Below are 13664 nucleotides of genomic sequence, written 5' to 3'. Positions count from 1 at the left end.
CACATGTCTGAGAACTTCCTAATTCACTTTAGAAACCATGGAAAAGCCCATGGTAATTAAAGAGGATGAAAAAGAAATCCCTTCCAAAAGCTTTACCAAAAAGTTTAACTTAAGCCAATATTCTGATTGCTTTCAGGACATATTTCTACACCTAATAAATTAAAATCCTCAATACTTCTGGATCTAAGCTAAAATAAAAACTCGTGTTCCTTTTCCAACGCATTTATATTCCCATTCTTCATCACAACCTGTAGATTGAGATAAATGGAAAAAAATGCATAAAATCTTTGGAATTTCTTGAGAAAACTCTTTTCCCACATACCCCATAGTTTTTTGCCTAATAGCATAATCGTCTCTAAGTTTGTCACTGATTTCTAGGATTTTGTCTACAACATTATCATAAACAGAAATATTCAAAAATTTATGCTCCTGGAAGATTTTTTTCTGGGCTTTCAGGTGTGAGATTGTTGTCAATCATGACTTTTACTGACATTAATTTTTAAGAATAAAAACTATGAAATAGTAACAGTCATTCTTAAATAAATCATTATTGTAGTGAAAAGATAACAAGAAACTGATTTATAGAAATTATGATAGATTGCAAATCAACTTGAACTTGGCAACAAAAATACCCTCCAGAATCAGAAAAAGACAACAACTTACCTGTTTATGGAAAAATAATAAACATTTTTAGGCAAAACATAACTGGTGCTCAATATTGTATGGGTAAAATCTGCATTTATGGTAGCCATTATTCTGATGTTATAAATATTTTATTATTTATGCTTTGAAACTTAAAGTTATTTTAGTAGACATTATTTTCACTATTTGAGGACTAATTTATTGACCATTATGTAATGAAAATATGACATGAGTTGAACTGAAGAAGCAAAACCAATGTTTGTGTCTTCAATGTTACTCGAGAATAAAAAAGGAAAGAGGAGGAATAGAGAAAAGAGTAAGAGAAAACTGCCCTCTTTAAACTGAGGATTTAAAGTTTAAAAATTAGACAAAATATAATTTTTCATTTTAACTTAGTTTATAGATGTAATTGAAAAACACTCATTATAACCTAATACATAGATATTTGCAGTGCCCATTCAGTCTTGGTATTATGAATGTAGGAAAACTGATAATAAAATAAATTTTTGAGATTTTATTTCCATTTCTGTTTTTAAAATGAATACTAAAATATAAAGATAGTCAACATAGAAGATATTTAAAACAAAAGAAAATGGTCGAGTAGCAAAGCTAAACTGACTTTGTTTTAAGTGACCTTTAGTTTATGTTATACCAGGCCTAAAAGTGAGTGAGGTGGCTCTACCCTCATCTCCTTACACACACTCCCCCACAACAAGGGTCTTTATCTCTTTGTACCATGACTAATTTCCATCCTCCCCTCTCCATCCTCATTCCAGCCTTGGTACCTTAGGTCAAGACTAAAAAATTCCCTGAGGACTATCATCTCTATAAAAATCTAGGGCATTCAGTAAAAGTTGAGAGAGGGGAGAGGAGAGGAAGATGGAGGCAAAAAAAATGGAGGAGTGGGAAATGGAGAATAAAAAAGGAAAGAGGAAGAAAAAGTACAGAAGACTAGGGGGAGAAGAGGGGATTGGAGAGGAGAGGTAGAGGAGATGAGAAAAGAGGAGATGTTGGGGAAGGGAGGAAGAGCCATTGAGTAGAGAAGGGAAGACAAGAGGAGAAGGAAAAGTAAGCATAGAAGGGAAGGGAAATTAAGGGGCGGGGAAAGGAGGGGAGAGAGAAAATGAGGGGGAAGGGTGAATGGGTGGGGAAGGGTTGAGTAGAGAAGGAGAAGAGGGGAAGGGAACCTAAGTGGAGGAAAAGAAAATGAAGGGGAAGGGAGGTGAAGAGAGGAGAATAGGAAGGGAGGGGAGGACAGAATCATAACTACTATTGATATATTTTAACAAATTGTAAACAAGTCTTTAAAGAAAGAAAAGATATACCAAAATAAACAAAAATGGCTTTTCAACATGATGAAAACTTTCTGAAATTAGAAAGATCAGGAAAACAAGAGTGATATAATGATAAAAACTATACAGTGACTGCATACACAAGAAAACCAGAGAACTTGGATTAGTCAAAGAGGGTTTATAATTTAAAAAATAATTGTGATTTTAATGAAAACATATTGGGATGTAGAGATAGAGCAGGGGGTTAATGTGGTTTCCTTGAATGTGGTTAACACCACTTCAATATTGAGAGAAACCTATTGTGGGTCTCCTGAGTACAACCAGGAGTAAGCCCATATGGTCCCATAAGACTATCAAGGAATAATCTCTCTGTGCAAAACCAGGAGTAATCCCTGAGCACTGTTGGGCATGGTCCAAAATTAAACATTAAATATCAGTGGGAGGAGAATGAAATTAAAATAAAAATTTAATTTCATTAAAATGAAAATATGCTGTTATTTGAAATAATAGCTAGGGCTAGATGAAAAATATTTGTAACATAAAATGAGAAAAATGATTTTTACCCTCAAATTAATGTAGTTTTATATCCACTAATAAAGTAACTGGTACACCAATAAGAGCTGAACAAACAATTTACAGAAAAAAGCATATGACCAATAAGCCCCAAGTGCTCAATATTATTATGTACCAGGGAAACACAAAAGTACAATGAGTTCCCACAACCAGAAATATTCAGTTAAAAATAGCCTCAAAGCCAAACCCAAAGACATAAATGTATCTGAGTACACTAAGTGGTAAGACTTCAGCCTCTGGAACTCTGATGGTGTTGCCCATACTGTTAGATGAACAATCACAAAGTAGTTTGTTATGTATAAAGTCAAACTATTCTTAAAATACACATCAAAAATTTTACTCCTAGGTGACAAATACAAAGATGTTGACCAAAATTAAAATATTGTTCACAACTCATCTATTCAGAATTTTCTTGTCAACCTCTATTTTAATCAATCAGTAAATGAATAAAATGGAATTTACCACAACCATATTATGAGAGACTTTAGCAATAACGAAAACTGGAATGCTATAATATGCACATGTATATATTTCAGAGAATTTTCTAAGTTGAAATATCAAAAATAACAAGTTCTTAGTAATGTGTCTATATGAAATTCTAGAATATAAAACATAGATGGAAAATGAATAATTGCATAGGGAGAGATGGAGAACTGATTAAAATAAATAGAGGAGTGGGGCCAAAGGGATAGCACAGCAGTAGACTATTTGCCTTAAATGTACCTGATCCGAGACCAACTTGGGTTCATGCCTGCCAAAAGCGATTCCTAACTGCAGAGCCAGGAGCAATCCCTGGCACTGCCGGGTGTGGTGCAAAAAACACTCCCCTCCCCCATCAAAAAAAAAAACAACCCAACCAAGAAACAGAAGAGTGTTTGTTGGTGTGATATGCTTACAGTAGTTTAGTTTAGTAGTTTAGTACAGATTTTTTATATAAATTATAATTCAAATAGTGGATTTAAAGTCTCACTTTCATTAGTTTATTAAAATTTACTGTAGTCTTTTAATCCTATGAAAGTCTTTCTGAGAAAAAAAGTGCTCACCAAGGTAAAAATCATTACATTGAGATATAAATAGGTGCCCTGGCATATGAAATTATTATAAAATATATAATAGAAATTTTAATTTTTGCTGAAGTAAACAAATTTGAAGAAGTTGGATATTTTTATGAGCTTATCTAATTATTTCAACAATGAAAAAATAGTCAAACCACTTAAAATAGGCATCAAGTGTCTGAGACAGTACAGTGACCAGAGTGGTTGCCTTGCATGACTGACCTGGGTTTGATCCCTAGCACCCATCTTATCCCTAGGCTTTACCAGGAATGATCACAGAGCAGTCAGGATTAAGCCCTAAGCAATGCTGGGTATGGATCACACTCCCCACCCCCAAAAAAAAAAAGTATGCAGCAGAAAATATTACATTTAATTTATAAGGTATAAATAAAAAGTAATTTTGGTACTTCCAGAATAACTAAAACATACCCGATATTACAAATATAATATATGGGGGCCGGAGAAACAGCAAAGGGGTAGGGCATTTGCCTTGCATGCAATTAGGACTGTCGGTGGTTTGAATCCCGGCATCCCATATATTATATGGGATTATATTATATTCCAGGAGCGAGTTTTGAGCACAGAGCCAGGAGTAACCCCTGAGCACCACCGGGTATGACCCAAAACTCAAAGATAAATATTTATGTATAATATGTATTTATAATATATAATCTATAATATAATCTATAATCTATACTTACATATTTATATATAAAGAGAAGTTACCCTTTGCTGTATTCAGTGAAGGTAACAGAGAATAAAGGGCTGATAAAAAATTAAGTTTCTCATTAAATAATTAAGTTTTTTCCTTTTTAAAAGTTTTTTTTTGGTGACCATAAACATATTGGCGCTCAGGATCTGCTCCTGTCTAATTATTAGATATTCAATCTTGGCAGTGTTCAGGGACCATGATGCAGTGAAAGGGGTGAAGCAAGGCTCTCTGGATACAAAGCCTTGCCCCAGCCACACCTATCCAGCCTTTCTCACTCTCTCTTTCTTTTTTTTTTTAATTTTACTATGTGGCTCTTTTATCCCATTTAATATGATCTAATTTACTTTTGAATTTTAGCATATGCTAAACATGAAAACTTAAAAAACATTTTAATTTCTCGAGTACAATAATAACAGTTTTTAATGCCTGTAAAAGTAAGAGTAATTAGCATGGATTTTAAAATTTTATAATCTTACATAAAATAATATACCCTTGAGAATTACTCTTAATTCTGAAACATTTTCTGTACAGGTTTCTGTAAAATTTCTTTTTTTTTTTTCCCATATAAATTCTTTATTTAAGCACCATGATTACAAACATGATTGTAGTTGAGTTTCAGTCAGAAACAGAACACCCCCACCCCCTTCACCAGTGCAACATTCCCACCACCACTACCACCCTCCCTCATTCCCATCCTCTGCCTGTATTCGAGACAGGCATTTTACTACAGTTATTTTTTTTATTAAGTTTAGTAAGCTGTTTTTATTTCTTTCTTTCTTAAAAAACAAGTGTTAAACAATACAGTAGTAAAGGTCCTTTTTCCAAGCTTAGGGGAGAATACGGGGGTTGGCCTCCCCACCAACAGCCTTCCCTCTCCTTCCTACCAGAACTCAGAGCTTCCCTGGGCCCCGGCCCAGGGATCCAGCAAGGTGGGTGCCTGGGAGAGTTTAAAGAGGACCCCAGGTTTTCCCAAAGCCCCACTCTGCACAAGTAGGGCTGTCTTGGGAAAGTAGCTGGCAACTTTCCTCCCACCATTGTCCATTCCCAAACCCAGAGTGTAAATTATAGATAGTTTAATAGGATACCATAGGGTTTCATCTATGTTTACAATATACATAATGTCTACATTGTATACTTTCCTTTCCCCATTGGCTCATCACCTTACAGGCTCATTTATAATCCTTTACTCTCACCCCCACTGCCTATTACCCCATATTTAACCATTTAAAATTTAACCATTTTTACCCTCAGTAGTTTGCTCCTTATGAAGCAGATCATTATCCTCACACAAGCCAGCTTCCAACCAGCTCCCAAAGTGAAAATATAGACTCTCATCCCGAGAAGAAATCAATTCTCTGTTCCGATTAATCTACTCCCAGTGGCCTCCTGTCCTCCATCTTCCTTCACTGTGGACCTGTGCTTGCTGCCATACTCAGCTTCTGAGAAACCTCCACTCAAATACAATTTCTGATATGGGACTGCTGGGAGTCCTTTGCAGCCTCCAGGTGGCCAAATCACAGACCAACACCCGGACTCAACACCCTCACCCCCGACTATTTCTAAAGACATAAAAGGGACATGTGTATCTGCTTTGTATATCTTAGATGTATTCTCTTAACATCTATAACTCTTTTTGGATATCCTCTTATATATTAACAATTTTTGCCCACTGTTCTTTTATTTTTTTTTGTTTGTTCCCCCCCCCCCTTTGGTATCTGTTCAAAAGGAATTCTGGTAGAACAGCCTTTCTCTCTTTATGCTGACATTTTCTTTTTTTCTTCTCCTTCTTCTTCTTTTTTTTTATTGGGGGGCACACCCAGCGGTGCTCAGGGATTACTTCTGGTTCTGCACTCAGAAATCGCTCCTGGCAGGCTCAGGGGATGACTATATGGGATGTTGGGATTCGAACCATCATCCGTCCTGGGTTGGCTACGTGCAAGGCAAATGCCCTACCACTGTGCTATCTCTAAGGCCCCTGCAGCCATTTTCTTAAGATAAACTTTTGTCATTCCAGGTTGAATTGAATTTAATAGTAAGTAAATTTGAGATATTATAAGAATTATTCTCACCCCCCAAAATATTTTCTGAGTTTTTTCTATAAGGCAAAGCAAATTTAATATTTTTGCTCATTTCATGCTGACTCTTAAAGAAGGAAAAACTTGATACAATAATGGCAAGATAATCCTTTGTTAGCTAAGAAAAGCCCATTTTATGAATTCAACTTCTTGATTAATAAATGACACTGGTACTTGTTATGGGTTAGGAATGAATGAAGAATGGGGTAGAGACAGCTTACACAAGACATCTCCCCAACTGATATATTTTCCTGATACATTCTTTGCAATGAAGATCATGTCATTCGTTTGTACCTATAGTTGTTCAGAATTTATGGGATGCTTAGTTGAAGGATTAAACAAAATATGAGGTTGTTTTTGTGGCAAGTAAAAACAAGAAAGATGGGGAAAGACTGGAGAGGGAGAAGAGTAATATGTTCATAGTGCTTACCCAAAACATTCTAGCCAGGGTATTGCTCCAAAAGTCAAAAGAGATTTGCAACTGATTGCATTTCAGTTGCAAGAATAAATTCTACACAGTACTCTTTTGCAGTGGCTGTGGCTGTATTTCCTTGTTCTGGAACATGGTTAAGGTAAGGAAATAATGTTCTAGGGGTTTCATTTCCTAAATAGAAAGGGATTCTTGAACAAAAAGTGAAAACTGGGTGTGATAGGTTCCTAACAAGAAGGAAAATGCTTAAAATTTCAAGAACTTATTAGTAATCTTATTAATCATTATGATATTATTTGCAAGCCCTAATTTTTACTGTACAAATTTTGCTGATGTGTCATGTTATTTGTACAGAGGACACCATTTTATTTACACATACAACATAATATGAAAATGAATTTTAGCAGCATTAAGTCACATGCTTCAGGTGGAATTGCTCATATATTATAAAGGTGGAGGGAGCACTTGTTGTCTGTCAGTAGACCCTGAAACCAGTCAACTGCACTTACAAGGCACTTGTTGTCTGTCAGTAGACCCTGAAACCAGTCAACTGCACTTACAAGGAACTGCATGTGTGAATGACAATTAGGAAAAATGGCACCAGTTAATAAGTTTCCATGAACAGTAATTTCATTATGTTCAAATTTGAGAGTGACAGAGATAGTATAGATGGTATGTTGCTTGCCTTGTATGCACATTACTCTGGTTCAATCCCTGGCATGACATCTCGTCCCAAAGGAGTGATATGTTAACACAAGAAATAAGACTTGAAAACTTCTGGGTATATTCAAAAATAAAATGCCCCAAATTGAGATGGCTAACACTCTTAGATTAATATGAATTGTTTATCTTCTTTCCAAAATCTAATTTTCAAAGTCTAATTATAAAAAATGTGTACAGAAAAATGCAGAGACCATGAGCTTTTTTATGTTGCTACTTTATCACAATAAATTGGTTCTCATAAAATGTAACTATAAGATTAATTACTTTAGTATTAGCAAATTCAAGAAAATGCTAAGTATTTTCTGTCTGTAAAGTGAATATTTAATAGCAACTAATATTACTGAAGTCAATCTAAGAAAAATTAATGTCAATAATTTAGCACAACGAATAAAACATGAGTCTTCATTTTGCATAGAAAACAAAAGTGAGTCTGGAATCATATTATGGAGAGAAATAATATACATAATAAATCAAATAAAGTTTAACTGAAGACTTTCGTAAGTTTTTCTTTGCATGGCCCTAAGAATACTATATGATATACTTTCCCTGGATTAAAGAGACCAGCTGGAGTGGTGTTTGCCTTGTATGCAGCTGACCAGCTTCAATCCCTGGCATCCCGTATAGTCCCTGGGTAAACAAGGAATGATTTTTGAGTACAGCGTCAATATTAAGCCCTGAACATGGTAAGAAATCACTTCAAAACAACAAAAGAAGCAAGAAGATATAATATAGTTAGTTATGAAAGAAAAATGATATAGTAAATCCTACAAATATTCCAAGTTGCCTGGCCTGAGGTGGAGCAGTCAAATTCAGAATTGACATAAAGAAGAAAGTGGAGTTGTATCTGGAAAGTTAAGGACTTTCAAACTAAGGAAATACAGCTTGCTGAAACCCATTCAATTGAAAACTCAGGTTTGAATTAGAATTTGCAGCAATTGGTGAATGATGTGTTCAGAGAGAAGAAAAATTGCTGAATAATTTATTGTTGGATTTTGAACAATGAAACTATAAATAGAAAATTGTTAGGTGAAATAATTGGAAAATATTCTGCCATAAAAATAAAAATATGGTAGTAGAGACTTAATCAACTAAGTATAAAATTTTAGATTAACATGGAAAGAGAGTATAACCATCACAGATAAGATAAGATATTCCTATTAGTCTTAAAGTATTAAATAGGGACAGCAGAGCAAGTGAAGGGAATGACTTTAGTAATGATCAGAAATAGAGCCATTTAAAGTTATAAAGTAGATACAATGATAATACATGATTTAATAATAGGCTGTCTCAATGTATTCGTGATACCAGTGAAAGACGTGGGAATGTAGGAAATAAAGGCACATGCTTAAATAAAAATGAATTTGCTAACTTTAAGATGAGTCAAATATAAAATTTTTTGATTAATAATAAAAACACTTGATAAGATTTGATTATCCTTAATATAAAGATAAAAGAGATTTAAATCCTTAAACCATTAATATGTTATGGATTTAACACTAACATTTCATGTCTGTGTTAAAGAAACAGCAATAGAAAGCTATTGGCAAGAGAAGCTATTCACCTTTTACTAAAGTTTTATACCCTTCTGTCTTCAAAATTATGTATTTAAATGTATAAAATATGGTAGAAATGTAAAGATATATATGTAATAGAAACTGTGCGATTCATAAATGTAAGCCACATATATATTATATTTTAAGAAGGCCATGGTAAAAACATAAAACAAGGTTGGAGAGATAGTACAGGGGTTAAAGCACTTGTCTTACATCCCAAATGTAAGGTTCAAAACCCCAGTCAACCATATATGGATTCCCTGAGAACCATTACAAGTGATCTAGGACAGAGTGATCTAGAATAGACACTAAACACTACTGGGTATGGTCCAACATATGGACCAACCACCTGAAAAAAGTAAAACAGGTAAGATTAAGTCTAAAAATATAATGTGAGCATGAGTTATATGTAATCCTAAAAGTAGTTAAAAATCTACTTAAAAAGTTATCAATACCTTATCAACTGGCCCTTATTGTGCAAGGCTAGTGTAAAAATGCTGAGGTGGTTGAGCTACTTGAGCCCTACAGTGGCCCACTAGGGGCACTCAGGTTATGCTCTGGGGGCTCTGTGATACTAGGGTTCAAATTCTGTTCAGATACATGCAAATAATTTGCCTTTGACAATGAGTTATCCCCTCAGGCTCCTCATTAACTTATTCTCTTTTATCTTCTTTATCTTTTTGAGGTAAGTAAAGTGCATGGATCATTTAAAAAATAAGGTAAGTAAATAAAAATGAAGTAAAGAGCTATAAGTGAAAGGATTATAAAGCTCTTAGAAGGAAAGAGATGTACAGTTATTTTTACTTTTTCATATGTTTGTGTGTCAATGGGAGGTTCATTATCTCAAATAGTGATGGGCGATTCAGAGGACATTGCCATCAGTTCTTGGACAAGTTGCAATTCAGTGCTAAGGTCTGAAGATGTGGAGCTGCTTGGCTGTGCTGGTGCTGGGGACAACCAGGGTTACCCTAGCAGTGTTTGGGATCTCATTTGATGCCAGGAATCAAAGCAGATTTGAGAGCCTGTAAGTCACTCTCAACTAGCTTCCCAGTCCTAAACGTATAAATTGTTGATATGCTCTGAGTTAGATATCTGTTTAAATCTGATGCTCAAATCAAAATAATTGTGCTTAAATTATACTCAAGAAAATAAAAAGACAATCCACAGTATGGGAAGATTTAAAATTTATTTGATAAGGGTTCATTCAAAATATATTTCAAAATCCTCATAGCTCACAAACAAAAACATAAACAAGCCAATGAAAAAAATAGACAAAGAATTTCAAGAGACATTTCCCTGATAATTTGGAAATGTCCAATCCATGCAAATGTGCTAAAAATCAATAAAGTGATAAAACTGAGAGTGGTTAGTTAATATTTTATCATACAGTGGCTACAATTTTTTTCTTTAAAAGACTAATAATAAATGTTTGAGAGTGGCTAGGCAGATATTGAAGACTCGCACATTGCTAGCAGGACTATAAAATAATTTCACTACTGTAGAAAGCAATTTGTTGTTTCCTCAAAAATTAAGAATTACTGCATGACTCAATACTAGTTTTCACCTTTCAACTTAGTAATGGCACTTCTAGGTATATTTACAAGAGAACTTGAAAACATAAGTTAACAGCAAAATGTGTGCATGGATATCATGGCAACATTGCTTATAATAGTAAAAAAGGGGAATAATGCAAATGGTCATCAATTGATAAATGAATAAGTGAAATTCAGGGTATTCATAAATGATATGTAATATGGCCAGAAGTCCTTGAGTACTATGGTGTGAATGAACCCTGAAAAGATTGTGTTTAGTGAGAGAAGTTAGATATTACAGGTCACATTACAGATGGATCATTTATAGAAAATGTTTACAAGAGGAAAGTTTATAGTAACAGAAAGTAGATTATTAGTTATCTGGTAAAACATGGGGAAGGATGGGGAAAAGTGAGACACAATTCATAAATGATATTTTTCCTGCTAATGAGAATGTCCTAAAATGAGTAATATACTAAACCCCACTCCATTGTATACTTTGAAATGATTAAAATGGTGAATTTTGTTCAATGAATGTTTCCTCAAAATTACAAAACACAAAGATCAATATATACACATCTCAAAACCTGGTAGAAAAAAATAATTCTCCAAGTCCTGGTGAATCAAAAGTTCTTTGATTTACATGAGAAATAAGCAAAAAAAAAAAAATGACAAACAGCAACAGCAAAAAATATGGTGAGAATAATCTATAGTAAAATTAAAATGTACATAAAACAGAATAATAAAACAGTAATGTATGATGTTCTTCTTTGAAAGTTTTGAAATAGAGTCCAAAAATCTTAGTTAAAAGCCAGTAAAAATCAGAATAAGGGCCAAAGAGTTAGTAGCGTAGTTGAGGCATTTGCCTTTCACATGGCATAACTGGTTTGATCCCAACATATCACATGGTTACCAAGGATCACCAGGTTGATTCCTGAGCACAGAGCCAGGAGTAAGCCCTTAACAATGCTTGGTGTGGATTCAAAAGAAAATTATAAAGCAGAGCACCCTGAAACACTAAAGAGGGTGTATCTCTAGTGCTCTAGTTGACTCTGTCACTGTAAAACCCACTCAGGGTGACATTTTTGAGAATTTAGCCTTAGATTTAAGGGCCCAGTGTCTGTGGAAGTGGCTTCTACCCTTACCCTAAATAATGGAAGTCCCCTCACTAGCCCTGATAAAACTTAACCTACCTTTTAGGATGCTGAAGAGGGACCATAGTCATCTATAGGACACAGTTTATGAATTAGACTCTCCCAAAGGACACAAACCCCCAAACCTGGTGGGTCTTTAAGGCTACGCCTGGTTAATTGGGCCCTGGGGGGAAGGGGGGAGAAATTCCTCCCTGGGCATCCAAAAACTACAGAGGCACAGCTGGGCTCAGAGCACTCCGCATGCCAGGATTTCTGGGTCTTTGACTGGTATGTTGGGGGCTCTGGGCAGGACAGCTGGCCACAGGCCCCCTGGGCTGACCACCTAGTCCAGGGGACCAAGGTCCCCCCAAACCTGGTGGGTCTTTAAGGCCACGCCTGGTTAATTGGGCCCTGGGGGGAGGGGGGGAGAAATTCCTCCCTAGGCATCCAAAAACTACAGAACCGCGCGGGGGCGTGAGCCCCGCGCGTACTTCATGTACTTCATGTATTCAGAATATTCCTTATTCTTATGTTATGTTTTGCATATACAGAATGTTCATTTTGTATTCTGCCTTTCCCACACCCATACAAAGCTCTTTTTTACTCCTTAACTCTCTAACCCCCTCTCAAACATCACTAACCTACATTACTCTTTTTAACTTCAGTAGTGTACAATCCTAATCACAGTCCAAAGCTGTGCATTGTGTGTGACAACCCCAAACTGTTTCAAGATACATAAAATGGACACATATTTCTTTAGAATATTTTGTGGGTTTTTTCGGACAGCTATAATTCTTACTAAATTTTGTCTTATACAGTGATGGTTCTAACCACTTTTTACCACTTTTTATTTTCTCTTTTTGAGCTGTTTAACAAAGAATTTTGGTGGAAGAGTCCCCCAGTTTAATGCTTAGAATTGAACCATGTCATGGGAATCATTGGAATTGTTCTTATGGCCCCCATATGCGCCAATAACACCACGTGGCATTGCTTCTTATTTGCATAGGCACATTAAAATGGGAAAATACTATACATACAAATAAGATCCTATTTAATAGAGATTGGAACATGCAAATCTTGTAGTGCAGAGGGACCTTACACCCTGAACATTGACATAATGACCTGGCACAGACCTCAGAAGAAAGGGCATAATCCATTCTCCCCTGAACCAGGGAAGCCATCCACGAAACATCCAGGCTGGTCTATAACATCACCTGGAAGTAATCCTCTACCACGGAAGACATACACTGCTCAGATTTTGACCTGCTCAAAAGAGACTTCCCTTAACACTGAGAAGACTTAACAACAACAACGACCTGCTTACAGGACAGGGCTCCCTGCATTGCCCTTTGATTGTGAGGTGAAAGGAGAGGATGCTCCACATCCTGACTTCAATGTAAGATATGCAGATTCCAGGATCTTTAATACAGAAACATGATACCAACAACAGAGACTGTGTGAAAAATAAAAGTGTGTTGGCACTACAGACAATGTATGGGTTTGGACGATCTAGCTTGCCTGAAGCCTAGACTTGGTCTTGTGCCAGGAAACTTCAGGGGTCGGGTCTCTTTGTACTTAGGCCAAGGTTATTTCTTTCCATGTCCCTCATATTTTGGTGGGCCTATGCAAACAACAATTGCCACTCTAACACCATTTTTACTGTGCTCCTTTGACTCTAATCCTTAAAAAGAACTCACTTAAAATTTGAGGTTAATGTAAGCTAATATGCATGTATATGGAAATGTAAGAAAATATTATGCCTGTAATGTTTAAAGAGTTACGTAAGTTTTATGGCTTCAGATTGCTTTGTGTATTGTTAAGAAATATTATAATGTGTTACAATCTGGGGACTTGAGGGACAAAGTAATTGTACATGGATTCTGTCTTATTTATCTTAATGTTCTTTGGCTGAAATTTCAAAGTTAAGATATCAGCAAGGGGACT

At 35.5% G+C, this 13664-nt stretch overlaps 1 protein-coding gene across 1 annotated transcript in view; it reads right to left on the bottom strand.

The window, feature by feature from the left end:
• The window catches only part of HDAC9 (histone deacetylase 9), a 950572-nt gene that overhangs the window by 359920 nt on the left and 576988 nt on the right, over window positions 1–13664 (bottom strand). The window contains exon 13 of the mRNA XM_049785709.1: window positions 5440–5442. Within this exon, the coding sequence (XP_049641666.1) occupies window positions 5440–5442 (3 nt within the window). The remainder of the gene's footprint in view (window positions 1–5439; window positions 5443–13664) is intronic.

Source organism: Suncus etruscus, chromosome 13 (assembly GCF_024139225.1).
Source record: "Suncus etruscus isolate mSunEtr1 chromosome 13, mSunEtr1.pri.cur, whole genome shotgun sequence".
Classification (NCBI taxonomy): domain Eukaryota; kingdom Metazoa; phylum Chordata; class Mammalia; order Eulipotyphla; family Soricidae; genus Suncus; species Suncus etruscus.
The sequence above is the reverse complement of the archived record's forward strand: the minus strand, read 5'-3'. Positions and strand labels throughout refer to the sequence as shown.